This window comes from Taudactylus pleione, unplaced genomic scaffold, assembly GCF_031769625.1.
Source record: "Taudactylus pleione unplaced genomic scaffold, aTauple2 ptg001495l, whole genome shotgun sequence".
NCBI lineage: Eukaryota > Metazoa > Chordata > Amphibia > Anura > Myobatrachidae > Taudactylus > Taudactylus pleione.
In genome coordinates, this window is record NW_028285893.1 from 1,276,027 (window position 1) to 1,298,080 (window position 22,054).

At 44.9% G+C, this 22,054-nt stretch overlaps 1 protein-coding gene across 1 annotated transcript; it reads left to right on the forward strand.

The window, feature by feature from the left end:
• The first annotated feature begins 12,131 nt into the window (after nucleotides 1-12,131).
• LOC148442483 (tripartite motif-containing protein 29-like) lies at nucleotides 12,132-21,308 on the forward strand. The gene is made up of 3 exons (XM_088463901.1): nucleotides 12,132-13,008; nucleotides 20,998-21,099; nucleotides 21,223-21,308. The coding sequence occupies exons 1-3, from the start codon at nucleotides 12,132-12,134 to the stop codon at nucleotides 21,306-21,308; spliced, it is 1,065 nt and encodes a 354-aa protein (XP_088320027.1).
• The last annotated feature ends 746 nt before the right edge of the window (nucleotides 21,309-22,054 follow it).

Here is a 22,054-nt window from a genome sequence, read left to right on the forward strand (position 1 = left end):
GAAAGACACAAAAAATATATTTGAAAAACACAGGAAACTCAAAAATCTTGATTGAAGATACAATAAGAACTGGAAAATTTAGAAGAACAAGGTTCCCAATACCAGATGGATTCTGAGACTAATAATTGGAAGAAATAGTCAACTTGGTCCAAGAAAGGTTGGTCACCAGGAAGTCATCGATTCTTCTTCTTTTTTCGAGACTTTTTCAAACCACTTGAAGAAGAAGAAGACTTAAGTTGCAAAGTGTCTTTCATGGGAACTACTGAAATTGTTTTTTCATCGTACTCAGGATCATAGTCAGAATCTGTGTTATAATTCATCATCCTTATGCCTCCTTGAGTCTTGTCCTTCTGGACAGGTTGTTTTTGTACTGGATCTTTTTGAGAAGGACTCAAAGAAATGCATCTGAGCTTAATAGGAGAGGGTGGTACCCCAGAACTTGAGACTTTGTTGAGATGAGTATCCTCGAGAGAACTGTAAGGATAAGTTGGACCAAATTCTTTAATGACTGCCGCAGTAAAGGCTACTAAATCTGACAGCATCGGATCCTTTGAATTATAAATAGGCTCAACCCAGTCCCAAGCTTTACCTCGGAAAGATGAAATTATAAATTTTACTACATTAGTAGGCTTGATTTCAGACCATGGAGAGGATTTCATAATAGCGATGAAATGATCCACCAAAGCATAATAATGCGTTATATCTCCATCAAAAAGAATGGACATAGAAACATCAGATGGATCCTGAGGTATACCTTTAAATGTAGTGGTAGCATCATCTTGTGAACCTCTTAACGGACTGGGCACTAAAATATTTGACTTTGACACAACACTAGAAGATTCTTCCTTGAGTAAAGAACCGGAGATCTTTCCTTGGGATACAGATTTTGAAATCCCTTTTTGAGATGTAAAACTTGAGACTTTCCCCTGGACTATGAGACTTGATACCCCTGCCGGGGTACATAACTAGAAACCTCCTCTGGAGGTATGATGCTTGAAACCCCATCTTGGGGAGTAACACTTGGAAACCCTTGTTCTTGGGGTACAAGACTTGAGACCCCCTCCTAGGGTAAGACACTTGAACTCTCCTTTGGAAATGTAATACTCGAAATCCCCCCCTGGGGGATGGCACTAGGAATCCCATCCTGGGGTGAGACACTTGAAGTCCCCTCCAGGTGAATAACACCATGAACCCCATCTTGGGGCATTACACTGGGAACCCCGTCCTGGGGTGAAACACTTGAATTCCCCTCCTGGGGTATAACACTGGGAACCCCATCTTGGGATGAGGCACTTGAAATCCCCTCCTGGGGTATAACACTCGGAACCCCATCCTGGGATTAGACACTTGAATTCCCCTCCTGGGGTATGACACTGAAAACCCCATCCTGGGGTGGAATACTTGAAATCCCTTTCTGGGGAAGAATATTTAAGGCTCCCTCTTGGGGCATAACACTAGGAACCCCCTCTTGGAGTATAGCATTAGAGGCCCCTCCTTGGGGTACGACACTTGAAACCCTCTCCTGGGGTATAGAGTCAGGAAACCCCTGTTGAGGTACTTGACTTGAGGCCCCTTCCTGGGAAACAAGATTCGAAACCTTCTTTTGGGGTGAGAGACTCAAGTCCCCCTCCTGGAGTACAGAACTTGACACTCCCTGTTGGAGTATGGGACCTAAAACCCCCTTCTGGGGAAGCAGACTTGGCTTTTCCTTTCGGGGTATGCAATATGAAACCCCCTTTTGGGATGCAAGAACACAGACTTCCACCTGGGGTGAGTGGCTCAGAACCCTCTCTTGAGGTATGGACCTTGAGACCCTCTCTTGGTGTGCAAGACTTGAGACCCCCTGCTGAGGTACTTGACTTGAGGCCCCTTCCTGGGAAGCAAGATTTGAAACCTTCTTTTGGGGTGAGAGACTCAAGGCCCCCTTCGGGAGTACAGAACTTGACACTCCCTGTTGGAGTATGGGACCTAAAACCCCCTTCTGGGGAAGCTGACTTGGTTTTTCCTTTCGGGGTACGCAATATGAAATCCCCTTTTGGGATGCAAGAACACAGACTTCCTCCTGGGGTGAGTGGCTCAGAACCCCCTCTTGAGGTATGGAACTTGAGACCCTTTCTTGGTGAGTAACACTTGAAATTACGTCCTGCTCCTGGGGCATAACACTCGAAATGAAGGCCTCCCCTTGAGGCATGAAACTCGAAATGATGGTCTCCTCTTGAGACATGTAACTCGAAATGAAGGCCCCCTCCTGGGGCATGAAACTCGAAACAAAGACCCCTCCCTGGGGCGTGAAACTTGAAATGAAAGCCCCCTCCTGGGGTACAACACTTGTAACCCCCTTCTGGGGTGAGAGATTTGAAACCCCCTCCTGGGGCATGATACTTGAAACGAAGTCCCCCTTCTGGGGCGTGGAACTTGAGACCCCCTCTTGGGGTGCAAGACTTGGGACCCCCTCCTGGGGTGCGAGACTTGGGACCCCCTCCTTGGGTGTGAGACTTGGGACCCCCTCCTGGGGTGCAAGACTTGGGACCTCCACTCGGGGTAAGGAAGTTGAGACCCCTCCTGGGGCTACTGACTGGAGTCCCGTATTGGGAAAAACAGAATCCGGACTGGGTCCGATGGAAATGGAATCCGGGCCGTGACCAGTAGAAATGGAATGAGTAGTGTCCCTGACTTTAGAAGGTTGAAATATCCTCCCAATATTTCTTAGACGAGGGTTGAAGCATCTTGTAGCAGGGCCCCAATCAAAAACTTGAACTTTCTTTTGCTCAGTGGACATCACCTCCTTATCTGTGACTGAAGAAACAGGAATCACTGATGGATGATGGGGAGAACTGAAAGTGCAGATATTCGGAGTCACACACTTGTAACCACTTCTCAGTGGGCGCAGAGTACAGTCCTTCAGAAAGTGATCATCATAACCACAATATAAACAGAGATGCAGTTCCCGGCGTCACTCCGTAAGTTTAGGGCACAGGAAACTTTGATGCTTTACTTTAGTTTGTTTGGAAAGGCTGTTAGTCAAGTCAGGAGTAGCACTAGAAAGCTTGGGAATAACTTGAAAAATTTTAGGACTTAGATTTTGTAGTTGTTCTAGAAGCCAGTAGAAACTCTTGAAAGGTTCAGGGTCACGCATATCAGAAAATTGGGGAACCAGAGGACACTTGAGAGGTTCACTAGCTTGCACAGAAAATTTTTCATCTGTTGGTATAATTGAAACTTCAGAACAAAACTGTGGAGAATTCACTGGCGGAACTTGTGGTGTGTCTGGAGACAAAGCAGCTAGAACTGAATGAATAACCATCATTTGACTAGAGAGTTCCTGCAGCTGCTGTCTGACGGATTGCAAAGCTGTCTCCTGTGCAGTCACACGAAAGAGTAAATCCTGAAACCCTGCATCACCCTGGAACCCGGTGGCTTGCATATTGGGCTGTTCAAACTGTCGCGATCCAGTGCAAGAATTCCTCTGTGGAGGACGGTGAGCCGAGGGGTTTGGGTGACTAGACTAGGTCTCCTAGTTGCAGCCAAACCCAGGTTTGGCTAGACCTGCCCAGAGGTGCGGAGTCTAACCCACTTGGTGGTTTTCTCCAGTGACCCCTCCAATTGGGATTTGGTTTTCAGCTGCACCAAGTGAGCAGGTCGCGGCCCTCTGGACAGGTACCTGGGAATGGCAGAAGACCGGAAACTATAATGAATGCAATAAGATGAATGCAATAGCACTGGAGGTGAATGGAATGAATGAACTCTGGAAATGGAACAGAATGCTATAACACAGGCATAGACTGGAGACAGTTAAATATGCAGAAAAACACAGACATATACTGGGGATTGCAAAGGCAAGAGAAGAGTGGACTCAGGGAATATATGGGAATGCTAGAAATGATTGGAGCTGATTACCAGAGACAAGACACTGGGCAAAGAACACAGACATATACTGGAGATTGCACAGACAAGAGCAGAGTGGACTCAGGGAATATATGGGAATGCTGGAAATGATTGGCAGAGACAAGACACTGAGCAAAGAACACAGACATATACTGGGGTACTATAAATGTAGGTGCTGGCTGCACAGACAGGACGCAAAGAGAAGTCAGGCATACACTAGGAGAGTGCTAAATGCAAGTGCAGATTTGCACTGACAAGACACAGGGCAGATTGACACAGACATGTGCTGGGAGGTCCAGCTGTGAGCTAATTAATACCAGCAGGTAATCTGACACCTCAGTGACACAAGGAAGCTGCAATACTAGCAGCACATATACAAAGACACACAGACTTAGAAAACAAAAGTCTGGATACTGGGAGAGAACTACTCTCAGACTAAGAATAGCTTGGAAGCTAATACTGGAAACTTTAGAACTGTGAACAGGCTGAAGTAACTCTCTGAAAGATTAGCACAGAGCAACGTTGGTATCACTGGAACAGAGAAGAAGTTGAACAGCAACTTCCTGGAGTTCTGGAGGCGGATTTATACCCAGGGGTAGCAGATTACTGGAGCACAGCATCAGCTGACTGAAATCATGCTACCATAGGTTAGGAGTACTGTCACATGAGAGGAACTGTCATGGCGGCACCCATGATGGGAACTCCGATCCCCAGCACACACAGCCGACCATGGAAGCTCGCAAAAAGCACCTAAGGCAGAATACTCAGCCCCACATCCATCACTGCACCAGACGTCTGACCACAAGGAAGTCAGGGGAAGCCGGCAAGGAGGTGAGAGAGGCCGATCCTAGGCTGAACCCTGACAGTACCCCCTCCTTTTAGGGTGGGCCCCAAACACCCATAAAGGCTCAACTGGAACTCCTCAGAAAGACACAAAAAATATATTTGAAAAACACAGGAAACTCAAAAATCTTGATTGAAGATACAATAAGAACTGGAAAATTTAGAAGAACAAGGTTCCCAATACCAGATGGATTCTGAGACTAATAATTGGAAGAAATAGTCAACTTGGTCCAAGAAAGGTTGGTCACCAGGAAGTCATCGATTCTTCTTCTTTTTTCGAGACTTTTTCAAACCACTTGAAGAAGAAGAAGACTTAAGTTGCAAAGTGTCTTTCATGGGAACTACTGAAATTGTTTTTTCATCGTACTCAGGATCATAGTCAGAATCTGTGTTATAATTCATCATCCTTATGCCTCCTTGAGTCTTGTCCTTCTGGACAGGTTGTTTTTGTACTGGATCTTTTTGAGAAGGACTCAAAGAAATGCATCTGAGCTTAATAGGAGAGGGTGGTACCCCAGAACTTGAGACTTTGTTGAGATGAGTATCCTCGAGAGAACTGTAAGGATAAGTTGGACCAAATTCTTTAATGACTGCCGCAGTAAAGGCTACTAAATCTGACAGCATCGGATCCTTTGAATTATAAATAGGCTCAACCCAGTCCCAAGCTTTACCTCGGAAAGATGAAATTATAAATTTTACTACATTAGTAGGCTTGATTTCAGACCATGGAGAGGATTTCATAATAGCGATGAAATGATCCACCAAAGCATAATACTGCGTTATATCTCCATCAAAAAGAATGGACATAGAAACATCAGATGGATCCTGAGGTATACCTTTAAATGTAGTGGTAGCATCATCTTGTGAACCTCTTAACGGACTGGGCACTAAAATATTTGACTTTGACACAACACTAGAAGATTCTTCCTTGAGTAAAGAACCGGAGATCTTTCCTTGGGATACAGATTTTGAAATCCCTTTTTGAGATGTAAAACTTGAGACTTTCCCCTGGACTATGAGACTTGATACCCCTGCCGGGGTACATAACTAGAAACCTCCTCTGGAGGTATGATGCTTGAAACCCCATCTTGGGGAGTAACACTTGGAAACCCTTGTTCTTGGGGTACAAGACTTGAGACCCCCTCCTAGGGTAAGACACTTGAACTCTCCTTTGGAAATGTAATACTCGAAATCCCCCCCTGGGGGATGGCACTAGGAATCCCATCCTGGGGTGAGACACTTGAAGTCCCCTCCAGGTGAATAACACCATGAACCCCATCTTGGGGCATTACACTGGGAACCCCGTCCTGGGGTGAAACACTTGAATTCCCCTCCTGGGGTATAACACTGGGAACCCCATCTTGGGATGAGGCACTTGAAATCCCCTCCTGGGGTATAACACTCGGAACCCCATCCTGGGATTAGACACTTGAATTCCCCTCCTGGGGTATGACACTGAAAACCCCATCCTGGGGTGGAATACTTGAAATCCCTTTCTGGGGAAGAATATTTAAGGCTCCCTCTTGGGGCATAACACTAGGAACCCCCTCTTGGAGTATAGCATTAGAGGCCCCTCCTTGGGGTACGACACTTGAAACCCTCTCCTGGGGTATAGAGTCAGGAAACCCCTGTTGAGGTACTTGACTTGAGGCCCCTTCCTGGGAAACAAGATTCGAAACCTTCTTTTGGGGTGAGAGACTCAAGTCCCCCTCCTGGAGTACAGAACTTGACACTCCCTGTTGGAGTATGGGACCTAAAACCCCCTTCTGGGGAAGCAGACTTGGCTTTTCCTTTCGGGGTATGCAATATGAAACCCCCTTTTGGGATGCAAGAACACAGACTTCCACCTGGGGTGAGTGGCTCAGAACCCTCTCTTGAGGTATGGACCTTGAGACCCTCTCTTGGTGTGCAAGACTTGAGACCCCCTGCTGAGGTACTTGACTTGAGGCCCCTTCCTGGGAAGCAAGATTTGAAACCTTCTTTTGGGGTGAGAGACTCAAGGCCCCCTTCGGGAGTACAGAACTTGACACTCCCTGTTGGAGTATGGGACCTAAAACCCCCTTCTGGGGAAGCTGACTTGGTTTTTCCTTTCGGGGTACGCAATATGAAATCCCCTTTTGGGATGCAAGAACACAGACTTCCTCCTGGGGTGAGTGGCTCAGAACCCCCTCTTGAGGTATGGAACTTGAGACCCTTTCTTGGTGAGTAACACTTGAAATTACGTCCCGCTCCTGGGGCATAACACTCGAAATGAAGGCCTCCCCTTGAGGCATGAAACTCGAAATGATGGTCTCCTCTTGAGACATGTAACTCGAAATGAAGGCCCCCTCCTGGGGCATGAAACTCGAAACAAAGACCCCTCCCTGGGGCGTGAAACTTGAAATGAAAGCCCCCTCCTGGGGTACAACACTTGTAACCCCCTTCTGGGGTGAGAGATTTGAAACCCCCTCCTGGGGCATGATACTTGAAACGAAGGCCCCCTTCTGGGGCGTGGAACTTGAGACCCCCTCTTGGGGTGCAAGACTTGGGACCCCCTCCTGGGGTGCGAGACTTGGGACCCCCTCCTTGGGTGTGAGACTTGGGACCCCCTCCTGGGGTGCAAGACTTGGGACCTCCACTCGGGGTAAGGAAGTTGAGACCCCTCCTGGGGCTACTGACTGGAGTCCCGTATTGGGAAAAACAGAATCCGGACTGGGTCCGATGGAAATGGAATCCGGGCCGTGACCAGTAGAAATGGAATGAGTAGTGTCCCTGACTTTAGAAGGTTGAAATATCCTCCCAATATTTCTTAGACGAGGGTTGAAGCATCTTGTAGCAGGGCCCCAATCAAAAACTTGAACTTTCTTTTGCTCAGTGGACATCACCTCCTTATCTGTGACTGAAGAAACAGGAATCACTGATGGATGATGGGGAGAACTGAAAGTGCAGATATTCGGAGTCACACACTTGTAACCACTTCTCAGTGGGCGCAGAGTACAGTCCTTCAGAAAGTGATCATCATAACCACAATATAAACAGAGATGCAGTTCCCGGCGTCACTCCGTAAGTTTAGGGCACAGGAAACTTTGATGCTTTACTTTAGTTTGTTTGGAAAGGCTGTTAGTCAAGTCAGGAGTAGCACTAGAAAGCTTGGGAATAACTTGAAAAATTTTAGGACTTAGATTTTGTAGTTGTTCTAGAAGCCAGTAGAAACTCTTGAAAGGTTCAGGGTCACGCATATCAGAAAATTGGGGAACCAGAGGACACTTGAGAGGTTCACTAGCTTGCACAGAAAATTTTTCATCTGTTGGTATAATTGAAACTTCAGAACAAAACTGTGGAGAATTCACTGGCGGAACTTGTGGTGTGTCTGGAGACAAAGCAGCTAGAACTGAATGAATAACCATCATTTGACTAGAGAGTTCCTGCAGCTGCTGTCTGACGGATTGCAAAGCTGTCTCCTGTGCAGTCACACGAAAGAGTAAATCCTGAAACCCTGCATCACCCTGGAACCCGGTGGCTTGCATATTGGGCTGTTCAAACTGTCGCGATCCAGTGCAAGAATTCCTCTGTGGAGGACGGTGAGCCGAGGGGTTTGGGTGACTAGACTAGGTCTCCTAGTTGCAGCCAAACCCAGGTTTGGCTAGACCTGCCCGGAGGCGCGGAGTCTAACCCACTTGGTGGTTTTCTCCAGTGACCCCTCCAATTGGGATTTGGTTTTCAGCTGCACCAAGTGAGCAGGTCGCGGCCCTCTGGACAGGTACCTGGGAATGGCAGAAGACCGGAAACTATAATGAATGCAATAAGATGAATGCAATAGCACTGGAGGTGAATGGAATGAATGAACTCTGGAAATGGAACAGAATGCTATAACACAGGCATAGACTGGAGACAGTTAAATATGCAGAAAAACACAGACATATACTGGGGATTGCAAAGGCAAGAGAAGAGTGGACTCAGGGAATATATGGGAATGCTAGAAATGATTGGAGCTGATTACCAGAGACAAGACACTGGGCAAAGAACACAGACATATACTGGAGATTGCACAGACAAGAGCAGAGTGGACTCAGGGAATATATGGGAATGCTGGAAATGATTGGCAGAGACAAGACACTGAGCAAAGAACACAGACATATACTGGGGTACTATAAATGTAGGTGCTGGCTGCACAGACAGGACGCAAAGAGAAGTCAGGCATACACTAGGAGAGTGCTAAATGCAAGTGCAGATTTGCACTGACAAGACACAGGGCAGATTGACACAGACATGTGCTGGGAGGTCCAGCTGTGAGCTAATTAATACCAGCAGGTAATCTGACACCTCAGTGACACAAGGAAGCTGCAATACTAGCAGCACATATATAAAGACACACAGACATAGAAAACAAAACAGTCTGGATACTGGGAGAGAACTACTCTCAGACTAAGAATAGCTTGGAAGCTAATACTGGAAACTTTAGAACTGTGAACAGGCTGAAGTAACTCTCTGATAGATTAGCACAGAGCAATGTTGGTATCACTGGAACAGAGAAGAGGTTGAACAGCAACTTCCTGGAGTTCTGGAGGCGGTTTATACCCAGGGGTAGCAGATTACTGGAGCACAGCATCAGCTGACTGAAATCATGCTACCATAGGTTAGGAGTACTGTCACATGAGAGGAACTGTCATGGCGGCACCCATGATGGGAACTCCGATCCCCAGCACACACAGTCGACCATGGAAGCTCGCAAAAAACACCTAAGGCAGAATACTCAGCCCCACATCCATCACTGCACCGAACATCTGACCACAAGGAAGTCAGGGGAAGCTGGCAAGGAGGTGAGAGAGGCTGATCCTAGGCTGAACCCTGACACACTGATTCAGAGCCGAACACTCTTTAAGAGTGCTCGCTCTGAATCAGGGCATTTTTTTTGTTTGTTTCTGCCCCCTGGCCACTCGCTAAGCTGTGGGTGACCACCCACAGCTTTAGTGAGCGGCCAGGTGATGGTCGTGATGGTCCCGATGGTCGCGACTATCGTGACCATTTGGCTTGCAACGAGACTCTTGCGGTAGGGTCTCGATCCCGCAAGCGCCAGTGAGCTTCCTACTCTAATAGAGCAGGAAGCTCAACTACTGACATCACGAGTGATGTCAGTAGGGCGACCACAAATGGCAGGCGTTTGTCCAGCCACCCCCCCTGCTCGCCTCCAAGATAGGGCAAGCTGTCAAACACAATCGACAGCCACCCCATTTTGGTGAGAGACCCATAGCGACAGAGCACCTGTCGCTGGCTGGGTGTGGTGCATCCGCAGGGGGCATACATCGACCTGCTTGCGAGCGCATAGCACTTGCGAGCGGGTCTGAATCAGCCCCAGAGTTCCTTGGCAGTGGTCAATTTAGACAAAGGAATGAAATGTGCCATTTTGCTGAAGCGGTCCACTACTGTCCAGATCATGGAGCACTGAGCAGAAACTGGGAGGTTGACAATAAAGTCCATGGCTATGTGGGTCCAAGGTCTTTTAAGTATAGAGAGAGGAAGCAAGAGACCTGAGAGAGCTGTTCAAGGAGTCTTATTTTTGGCACAAACCTCACATGCTAGGACAAAATTGCAAACATCTTTGGTCAGAGAAGGCCACCAAACCGAAAGGGAAAGTAACTCCAGAGTCTTGCTAATGCCGGGATGACCAAAAAGTTAATCGAGAGTAAAAATCCAACAAAACTGACTTCCTGAATCTTTCCGGAACAAACAAAAGATCAGGAGGTTTGTCCAATGGTGTTTTCAACTGACAGGCCTGAATGAGCTCAGTCAAATTCTGGGTAAGAAATGAAATGAAAATGGATGCGAGAATTAGGAACAATAGGTTCATTGGAAATAATAGTCTGTTGAGTTGGCACAAAGCTTCAGGAAAGTGCATCAGCCTTAATGTTTCTTGACCCAGGATGGAAAAAAATCATGTCATTGAAATTTGTGAAAAAGAATGCCCAATGTGCCTGTCTGGAATATAACCTTTTAGCAGACTCAATGTATGATAAGTTCTTATGGTCAGTAAGAACAGTGACTTGGTGCTTGGCCCCCTCCAACCAGTGGCTCCAGTCCTCAAAAGCCCATTTAATAGCGAGTAACTCATGATTTCCCACATCGTAATTAGTGTCCGCAGTGGTGAGCTTATGGGACAAATAGGCACAGGGGTGTAATTCATTGTCTAGAGGATCCCTCTGGGACAAAACAGCTCCAGCTCCTATCTCAGAGGCATCCACTTCCAGAAAAAATGGCAACTTCAGATTAAGATGATGTAGAACAGAAGCCTGTATAAATGCAGCCTTAAGATCTTCAAAGGCTCAAACAGCCTTGGGTGACCAGTTGGAAGTGTCAGCTCCTTTTTTGGTCAATTCCACAATGGGTGCCACAATAGCAGAGAAGGAATCGCTGAATAGCTTTAAAGGTAGTTGGTAGGACCCACTCCTGATTTGCTTTGATCATATTAGGATCCATAGAAAATCCATGGGAGGATATGATATTGCCTAAGAAAGAAATTTGAGTGACGTCGAAATCGCACTTTTCCTGTTTAGCGAATAGATGGCTTTCTCACAATTTTTGCAGTACCTTACGAACATGTTGATGGTGTTGGTTCAATGACTGTGAGTAAATGAGAATGTCGTCAAGGTATACTACCATGAAGTCTTCCAGGAATTCATGAAGAACATTGTTAATGAGGTCTTGAAAGACTGCTGGAGCATTAGCTAGGCCAATTGGCATGAACAAATCCTCTTAGTGTCCTGAGTGAGTACTGAAGGCCATTTTCCATTTGTTGCCACTCTTAATCCGGATCAGCTTGTAAACTCCCCAAAGGTCAATTTTAGAAAAGATGGTGGCTTGGCGTAGCCGATCAAAGAGGACAAGCTCCTATTTGTTCCATGTGGATGTGGGTATTTATACATTGCTCTACAACAGAATAGAATTTGTTTGATACACGCTAGTTTCTTTATAAAGTTCCTAGTGAAAATTGCATATATCTATAGGTGGACTGGACATCTCTGCCACTTTTTTGTTTGTTGAATTTTGGGAGTAATCCCAACATCTTTCTTTCTAGAGTGTAGTAACGGTGTATATGCACATAGGTGCTCTTGATTATTTTAAAGTGATAATTAGCGGAAAGCTAATTTGTGTTTTATGGTTGATTTTTACGTAATAACATTTTCTTTATACATGTGTGTTCATGTAATTAATAATTCTCAACTTATTAAAAGTCTTTGATTTCTGAAATCTGTACCATTATCTGTATGATGTCCCTCTATGTATTGGGTGTGTCCCTTATTATAACTGAGCCTACAAATATAATCTGTGACAGCTCAGCCTTGTTCTATGGGGAAATTGTGCAACACACAAGCTGGTATCTGAGTGTCAGAGACTGTCACTTTCATTTCCCTCTCCTGCTGCCAGCGATGGCATCTGCTAATCTGAGGCAAGAGCTGGTCTGTTCTCTCTGCCGGAGAAATTATACAGATCCTATAACACTGAAATGTCGGCATAGATTCTGCCGGGGCTGTATTGGTCGTGTGTTGATAACACAGAAGGCATCTGGAGTTTATACCTGTCCTCAATGCAAAGCAGAGATAAAGATATGTCCTGCACTGAGTAACAAAGTGGGGAGTTCCATCTCTACTCTGCCAAATCAGAAGGAGACTCAGATCCTCTGTACTCAGTGTTTAGACTCTCGTGTACCTGCTGCTAAATCCTGTCTGTATTGTGAGGCTCATCTGTGTGATAATCACTTGAGAGTACACAGCAAGTCATCAGAACATGTCTTATCTGATCCCACCACTGCCCTGGGAAACAGGAAATGCTCCGTCCATAAGGAGATCGTCAAATATTACTGCATTAAGGATGCTGCCTGTATCTGTGTGTCCTGCACCTTAGTTGGAGAACACAGAGGACACCAGGTTAAGACGCTGGATGAGGCTTTTGAGATGAAGAAGAAGAAAATGGGAGATTTTCTGCAAAAACTGAACATAAAAAAAGTGAAGACAGAGGAAAATGTGCAGAGTCTGCTGGAACACAAAAACAAAGAAAAGGAAACTACAGCCTGTGTAAAAGGCAGAGTCACTGGCCTGGTTACAGACATCAAAAAACAGCTGGAAGACCTGGAGAAGAAAGCCCTGATAGAGATCTCCAAGCAGGAACAGAAGAATTTACTCCCAGTCTCTGATGAGATCCAGCAGCAGGAAATAAGGAAGGACGAGCTGTCCGGGGAGATGCGTCACATTGAGAAGCTGTGTAATATGTCTGATCCATTGACTGTCTTACAGGAACCAGACATAGGTGACTTGTGTGATACTCAAAATAGAAAAAGACCATATACACAGGTACATGATGTAGGAGATATGGATGTGGGTCACATATCAGGGAAATTACACAGATTATCTGCTATAATAACAGGTTTAAATATGGGAATCTATGTGCAGGATGCTACTGACATATTACTGGATGTTAACACAGCCTCTAACAATATACATATATCAGGTGACCTGAAAACTGCATCTAGGTCACAAAACCAGAACCGTCCAGAAACACCAGCAAGATTTCCGACTAGTCAGGTATTAAGTACAATGGGATTCTCAGGGCGGCATTACTGGGAAGTGAGGGTCAGTAGATCATGGAAATGGGGTGTAGGGATGAGTTATTCCAGCATAGGCAGGAGTGGAAAGTGTTTCCGCTTTGGATATAATAAAAAGTCCTGGTGTTTGTATAGGAAAAATAACCAGTATATAGTGATACATAAGAGTAGAGAGATCCGGTTACTGGACAATAGCCCCTGTGGCAGAGTGAGGATATGTCTGGATTATGAGGCAGGACAGCTGTCCTTTTATTCTCTGTGTGACCCCATCAGACACTTACACACTTTCACTGCCACCTTCACTGAGCCCCTTCATGCTGCATTATATGTTTGGAATGGGCGTTTAAAGATATGTGATTGAGTCAAGAGTTGGGAGAAATGATCACAAGAAACCTGACCAGAGACAAGTGACAGAACTCATCATATATATATAACAGTCCTGTAACTATGTATCTAGTGCAGCCAGTAACATGTATATTCTGCTATTCTTAGTAACATTATATATTCTGATATTCTTAGTAACATGTATATTCTACTATTCTTAGTGACATTGTATATTCTACTATTCTTAGTAACATTGTATATTCTGCTATTCTTAGTAACATTGTATATTCTGCTATTCTTAGTAACATGTATATTCTGCTATTCTTAGTAACATTGTATATTCTGCTATTCTTAGTAACATTGTATATTCTGTTATTCTTAGTAACATGTATATTCTGCTATTCTTAGTAACATGTATATTCTGCTATTCTTAGTAACATTGTATATTCTGCTATTCTTAGTAACATTGTATATTCTGCTATTCTTAGTAACATGTATATTCTGCTATTCTTAGTAACATGTATATTCTGCTATTCTTAGTAACATTGTATATTCTGCTATTCTTAGTAACATGTATATTCTGCTATTCTTAGTAACATGTATATTCTGCTATTCTTAGTAACATTGTATATTCTGCTATTCTTTGTAACATGTATATTCTGCTATTCTTAGTAACATTGTATATTCTGCTATTCTTAGTAACATTGTATATTCTGCTATTCTTAGTAACATGTATATTCTGCTATTCTTAGTAACATTGTATATTCTGCTATTCTCAGTAACATTATATATTCTGCTATTCTTAGTAACATGTATATTCTGCTATTCTTAGTAACATGTATATTCTGCTATTCTTAGTAACATTGTATATTCTGCTATTCTTAGTAACATGTATATTCTGCTATTCTTAGTAACATGTATATTCTGCTATTCTTAGTAACATGTATATTCTGCTATTCTTAGTAACATGTATATTCAGCTATTCTTAGTAACATTGTATATTCTGCTATTCTTAGTAACATGTATATTCTGCTATTCTTAGTAACATTGTATATTCTGCTATTCTTAGTAACATGTATATTCTGCTATTCTTAGTAACATTGTATATTCTGCTATTCTTAGTAACATTGTATATTCTGCTATTCTTAGTAACATGTATATTCTGCTATTCTTAGTAACATTGTATATTCTGCTATTCTCAGTAACATTATATATTCTGCTATTCTTAGTAACATGTATATTCTGCTATTCTTAGTAACATGTATATTCTGCTATTCTTAGTAACATTGTATATTCTGCTATTCTTAGTAACATGTATATTCAGCTATTCTTAGTAACATTGTATATTCTGCTATTCTTAGTAACATGTATATTCTGCTATTCTTAGTAACATGTATATTCTGCTATTCTTAGTAACATTGTATATTCTGCTATTCTTAGTAACATGTATTTTCTGCTATTCTTAGTAACATGTATATTCTGCTATTCTTAGTAACATGTATATTCTGCTATTCTTAGTAACATGTATATTCTGCTATTCTTAGTAACATTGTATATTCTGCTATTCTTAGTAACATGTATATTCTGCTATTCTTAGTAACATGTATATTCTGCTATTCTTAGTAACATGTATATTCTGCTATTCTTAGTAACATTGTATATTCTGCTATTCTTAGTAACAAGTATTTTCTGCTATTCCCAGTAACATTGTATATTCTGCTATTCTTAGTAACATTGTATATTCTGCTATTCTTAGTAACATTGTATATTCTGCTATTCTTAGTAACATGTATATTCTGCTATTCTTAGTAACATTCTATATTCTGCTATTCTTAGTAACATGTATATTCTGCTATTCTTAGTAACATGTATATTCTGCTATTCTTAGTAACATTGTATATTCTGCTATTCTTAGTAACATTGTATATTCTGCTATTCTTAGTAACATGTATATTCTGCTATTCTTAGTTACAATATATATTCTGCTATTCTTAGTAACATGTATATTCTGTATATAAATATAAAGTAGGATATTGGGGCTCACTCAGACCTGGTCACAAGCGCCGATGCGCTCGCAACTGGGTCGATGGCTCGCTGTGCGCACGCGCAGCAGCTGCACTGCGCGTGCGCAAGCCCCGGAGTGACAGAGAAATTCTGTCGCTCCGGAGCTCTCTACAAAAGGGCCGGTTGTCGATGTTGATCGACAGCCGTCCCCGTTTTGTAGGTGGGGCGAGGGGGAGCTTCCTGCTCAAACAGAGCAGGAAGCTCCCTGGGGCTTACAACTGCTGAGACCCAACCTTAGGGTCTCATCGTATGCCCCGATGGTAGCGATGGTGATGACCATCACGACCATCACCCTGGTCACAAGCTAAGCTGTGGGTGGTAACCCACAGCTTAGCTTGCGACCAGGAGGCCGCACTGCTATAGCAGATGCACCCACCCTCATTCAGAGTGAGCGATCGCTTTTTGTGATTGACTCTGAATGAGGTCCATTGTCCTTTACAGTACAAGTTTCTTGTATTCCCGGTTTCCTCTATTGCTGCATATTATCACACATGATGTACTGTGATCTGTAGAGAGACTAATTGTGCTGCCCTGGAAGTATCTAAGATATAAACCATGATATGATACTAATGATAATACTCTATAAGGAGGAAATGTGCTGGCTGATAACAGAGGACAGTAGCCTGGACACAACTGCACAAAATGCTCTGTACATATATCTATAATAGAACTTCCCTTGAGAAAAATGTAAAAATACGATTGCTTGCCTTCACTAGCTGGTTATCATTTAAGTAACATACCACAAATATACACTGATACACAATGCATCATGGGTAAATCAAGGTAACCCCTTCAGTGCCATGATCACGTTACTCAATTACTTTATTATTACACATTACAGAGAGCCTATCAGAGCCCCTGTGCCTGCATGTGTTATTAATACATCTGGGCAAATCTTTATATCTTATTGCTGCGATAACTGGATATAAGAAAATATAATTATCGGGTCTAAAACACAATAATTAATTAATAGGCCCCTATGTGTGTATGTGCGGATTTTATATCTGGACTGTTAATAAGTGTTATTATATACATCCTTATCTGACTGATTACCCTCCTCTATACATAATGTAGGTTCTCCTGTATTGGTAGGGTACACGGTGGGGCAGTGGTAAGACATGTGTAGTCTCTCCCAGTTTGGTTATATATTAAGCAGAGTCTAATAAGAGTCCTGTTCAGTTTGGTGTGAGGGAAATGTCCATTTTGTCCTATTAGTAAAACAGTTCTGCGTCAGGTCATGTGATGTGGTTTTGGCACAGCGACTGATCAGTGATTGGTCCGTGCAGTGATAAATCTGTACAGTATCTGTTATGTCTCTGCTGTAATCTCATATTCCAATGTTATTATATGCAGGGAACAATAAATATATAATCTGAGATCAATTTATTGCTGTATTTGTGATACATGATGGGACATACGGTATAAATGTTGGGTATAGCTGGCACAGAGCCCTGTACACAGCACCCAGGTCAGTGTTGGTATTAGAGCCCTGAACACAGCACCCAGGTCAGTGTTGGTATTAGAGCCCCGTACACAGCACCCAGGTCAGTGTTGGTATTAGAGCCCGGTACGCAGCACCCAGGTCAGTGTTGGTATTAGAGCCTCGTACACAGCACCCAGGTCAGTTTTGGTATTAGAGCCCCATACACAGCACCCAGGTCAGTGTGGTATTAGAGCCCCGTACACAGAACCCAGGTCAGTGTTGGTATTAGAGCCCTGTACACAGCACCCAGGTCAGTGTTGGTATTAGAGCCTCGTACACAGCACCCAGGTCAGTGTTGGTATTAGAGCCCCGTACACAGCACCCAGGTCAGTGTTGGTATTAGAGCCCCGTACACAGCACCCAGGTCAGTGTTGGTATTAGAGCCTCGTACACAGCACCCAGGTCAGTGTTGGTATTAGAGCCCTGTACACAGCACCCAGGTCAGTGTTGCTATTAGAGCCCCGTACACAGCACCCAGGTCAGTGTTGGTATTAGAACCCCATACACAGCACCCAGGTCAGTGTTGGTATTAGAGCCCCGTACACAGCACCCAGGTCCGTGTTGGTATTAGAGCCCTGTTCACAGTACCCAGGTCAGTGTTGGTATTAGAGCCCTGAACACAGCACCCAGGTCAGTGTTGGTATTAGAGCCCTGTACACAGCACCCAGGTCAGTGTTGGTATTAGAGCTCTGTACACAGCACCCAGGTCAGTGTTGGTATTAGAACCCCTTACACAGCACCCAGGTCAGTGTTGGTATTAGAGCCCCGTACACAGCACCCAGGTCAGTGTTGGTATTAGAGCCCCGTACACAGCACCCAGGTCAGTGTTGGTATTAGAACCCTGTACATAGCACCCAGGTCAGTGTTGGTATTAGAGCCCTGTACACAGCACCCATTTCAGTGTTGGTATTAGAACCCCTTACACAGCACCCAGGTCAGTGTTGGTATTAGAGCCCCGTACACAGCACCCAGGTCAGTGTTGGTATTAGAGCCCCATACACAGCCCCCAGGTCGGTTTTGGTATTAGAGCCCCGTACACAGCACCCAGGTCAGTGTTGGTATTAGAGCCCTGTACACAGCACCCAGGTCAGTGTTGGTATTAGAGCCCCATACACAGCACCCAGGTCAGTGTTGGTATTAGAGCCCAGTACACAGCACCCAGGTCAGTGTTGGTATTAGAGCCCCGTACACAGCACCCAGGTCAGTGTTGGTATTAGAGCCCTGTACACAGCACCCAGGTCAGTGTTGGCATTAGAGCCCTGTACACAGCACCCAGGTCATTGTTGGTATTAGAGCCCCGTACACAGCACCCAGGTCAGTGTTGGTATTAGAGACCCGTACACAGCACCCAGGTCAGTGTTGGTATTAGAGCCCTGTACACAGCACCCAGGTCAGTGTTGGTATTAGAGCCCCGTACACAGCACCCAGGTCAGTGTTGGTATTAGAGCAATGTACACAGCACCCAGGTCAGTGTTGGTTTTAGAGCCCCGTACACAGCACCCAGGTCAGTGTTGGTATTAGAGCCCCATACACAGCACCCAGGTCAGTGTTGGTATTAGAGCCCCGTACACAGCACCCAGGTCAGTGTTGGTATTTGAGCCCCGTACACAGCACCCGGGTCAGTGTTGGTATTAGAGTCGCGTACACAGCACCCAGGTCAGTGTTGGTATTAGAGCCCCATACACAGCACCCAGGTCAGTGTTGGTATTAGAGCCCCATACACAGCACCCAGGTCAGTGTTGGTATTAGAGCCCCGTACACAGCACCCAGGTCAGTGTTGGTATTTGAGCCCCGTACACAGCACCCGGGTCAGTGTTGGTATTAGAGTCGCGTACACAGCACCCAGGTCAGTGTTGGTATTAGAGCCCCATACACAGCACCCAGGTCAGTGTTGGTATTAGAGCCCCATACACAGCACCCAGGTCAGTGTTGTTATTAAACCCCCGTACACAGCACCCAGGTCAATGTTGGTATTAGAGCCCTTTACACAGCACCCAGGTCAGTGTTGGTATTAGAGCCCGGTACGCAGCACCCAGGTCAGTGTTGGTATTAGAGCCCCGTACACAGCACCCAGGTCAGTTTTGGTATTAGAGCCCCGTACACAGCACCCAGGTCAGTGTTGGTATTAGAGCCCTGTACACAGCACCCAGGTCAGTGTTGGTATTAGAGCCCTGTACACAGCACCCAGGTCAGTGTTGGTATTAGAGCCTCGTACACAGCACCCAGGTCAGTGTTGGTATTAGAGCCTCGTACACAGCACCCAGGTCAGTGTTGGTATTAGAGCCCCGTACACAGCACCCAGGTCAGTGTTGGTATTAGAGCCCTGTACACAGCACCCAGGTCAGTGTTGGTATTAAAGCCCCGTACACAGCACCCAGGTCAGTGTTGGTATTAGAGCCCCGTACACAGCACCCAGGTCAGTATTGGTATTAGAGCTCTGTACACAGCACCCAGGTCAGTGTTGGTAGTTGGGGTTTATCAGGCTTTATTTAGGAGAAGCAGATGTGACTGTGATACATAATCTCAGGAGTCTGGGGGGCTGTAATGTGGCTGTCGGTACATTCTTTTAGGCTACAATAAGTCCCCATATATACATAAGTCATTGTTATACATCCATTTGGTCTACATGTATCTTCTAAATACAAATACAACTCCCTGCCAGTCTGTAACCATTCGTTAGATATTGATACAATTATATTATATTCATTAGCCGGTAGTAACATCTGGCTTCTTCCTTTATTTTTATAGAGTTAATTTCTTTTGCACCATAATGGTTGCTGCTCACAGCCTTTGTGCTAATACCTCTATCTATAAACACCACAGGGTATAGGAATTGGATGTAATTTATTTATTGTACCCAGGAGGACATGAGTACAAAGTAATGGATGAACTTTAAGAATATAAACTGTGCCACATATAGTGGCTGCATTTTCTATCTATCACAGGGTCTCATTCAGACCCGGTCACAAGCGCCGATGCGCTCGCAACCGGGTTGATGGCTCGCTGTGCGCATGTGCAGCGGACGCACTGTGCATGCGCAAGCACTGCGCTCCGGAGCTCTCTACAAAAGGGGCAGCTGTCGATGTTGATCGACAGCCATCCCCGTTTTGTAGGCGGGGCGGGGGGTGGTTTCCAAAACGAAGGCATTCCTATGCGAACGCATGCCGTTTTGTGTGCGTCCACACTGTCATCATCAATGATGTCAGTGGGGAGCTTCCTTCTCAAACAGAGCAGGAAGCTCCCTGGGGCTTACGACTGCTGAGACCCAACCTTAGGGTCTCGTCGTATGCCCCGATGGTCACGGGGCTTACGGGTTGCGATCGACTCTGAATGAGGTCCACTGTTCCTGAAGTATATGAGATTATGGGGGGAATTCAATTCAAAGTGATGTGATGCTGGGCATCGCGGAGATACCTGCCTGTGCACAAATCGGCCATTTGGGTTAGTGCAAGGGAAAACTTATGATGCCAGCAGGCACGATGTTCCATTCCGTAATGGAACCCTGCTGCCATCGTTTTGAGATGAACTCACACCAATATGAGAGAGCCATCAGTGGGATGTCCAGATCTGACCAGAAGGATGGACGATCAGAGGGTTCTCTTGAAGTGGACAGTTCACATTGTGTGATACTTGGAGACTATATGGAAAATCCCATCAGCACTTGACATTTTACTTGCGCTGCTCTGCCAATTGGGGTTGAAGAACCCTGTGGTTTAAGAGGGTACCACATAACAGATCCTGGGATATGTCAATTCATACAAGCACCAGATCTTACAGAGAATGTCTGAGTATAACAATTTTAAGCGGCATATAACATCTCTAGGTTCTATCAGGTGGAGCACCTCTAGGCCAGAACATCCTGTGAATTCTATCAAACATTATGGAGGAATCCAGATCTTGTTCCAAGATTTTGTCAAAGATTCTGGTAAGTCAATTAGGTCTTGAGTTTGAACATTCTCCAAAATGCAAATTGCTCCTCTGACCTCTATTTTCCAGAGCATCAGGCATATGCTCAGGATCTTAAATTCTATCACCTGTTGCACAACAGCCTCCCCAGACCAGTATGAAAGCCAACTGATGTTTCCCGAAGTTACGTTATGTGGAGTGAGTCTAGCACCCAAATGCGTTATATAAGCTTGAATGTTCTTTATGGACCGTGTTCTGGAGCCATTGTTTGAGCAACCTGAATTCTTGTTTGGTCCTGTTTTGTTGGGATGAATCATAAGAGTTATAAAACTTGGGTGATGCCATCGTCTTTACAGGTCATAGCGGTTTTGAGCTGGTCTTCAATCTGGGAAATTGTTTCTGAGGATACGGATGTTTAAGTATCTTCCCCTGGTTGTGTAGAGCCAGAATGCTTGAGGAATTGCTCATATCAGGACATGAGCATGCATCCAAAGGATGACCTTTGTGCTTCCTGAGAGCAGGGGTATAACAATAGCCCCCGCATACCCTGTGGTGGCTTGGGGGGTGCAGTGGCTGCTGATTCCATGCGGACTACCCGTCCGCATGGAATCTGCTTAAAATGTCACTCAAAAAATGGCCACCACCTATGAGACAGATGCTACAGGTCCTACTGGACCTCTAGCATCTCTCAGGGAAGCATATAGCACATAGCATTACCTGGAAGTGCTGGGAACACTGGCGTTGCCAGGAGAAGATGCATCTTCTCCCATGAAACCCCTGTCAATGAACATGAAACCCTTGGCAACAAGCACGGAACCCATGGCAATGAGCATGGAACCCCTGACAACGAGCATGGAACCCCTGACAATAAGCATGGATCCCCTGGCAACAAGCATGGAACTCCTGGCAATGAGTATGGAACCCCTGGCAATGAGTATGGAACCCCTGACAATGTGCATGGAACCCCAGACAAC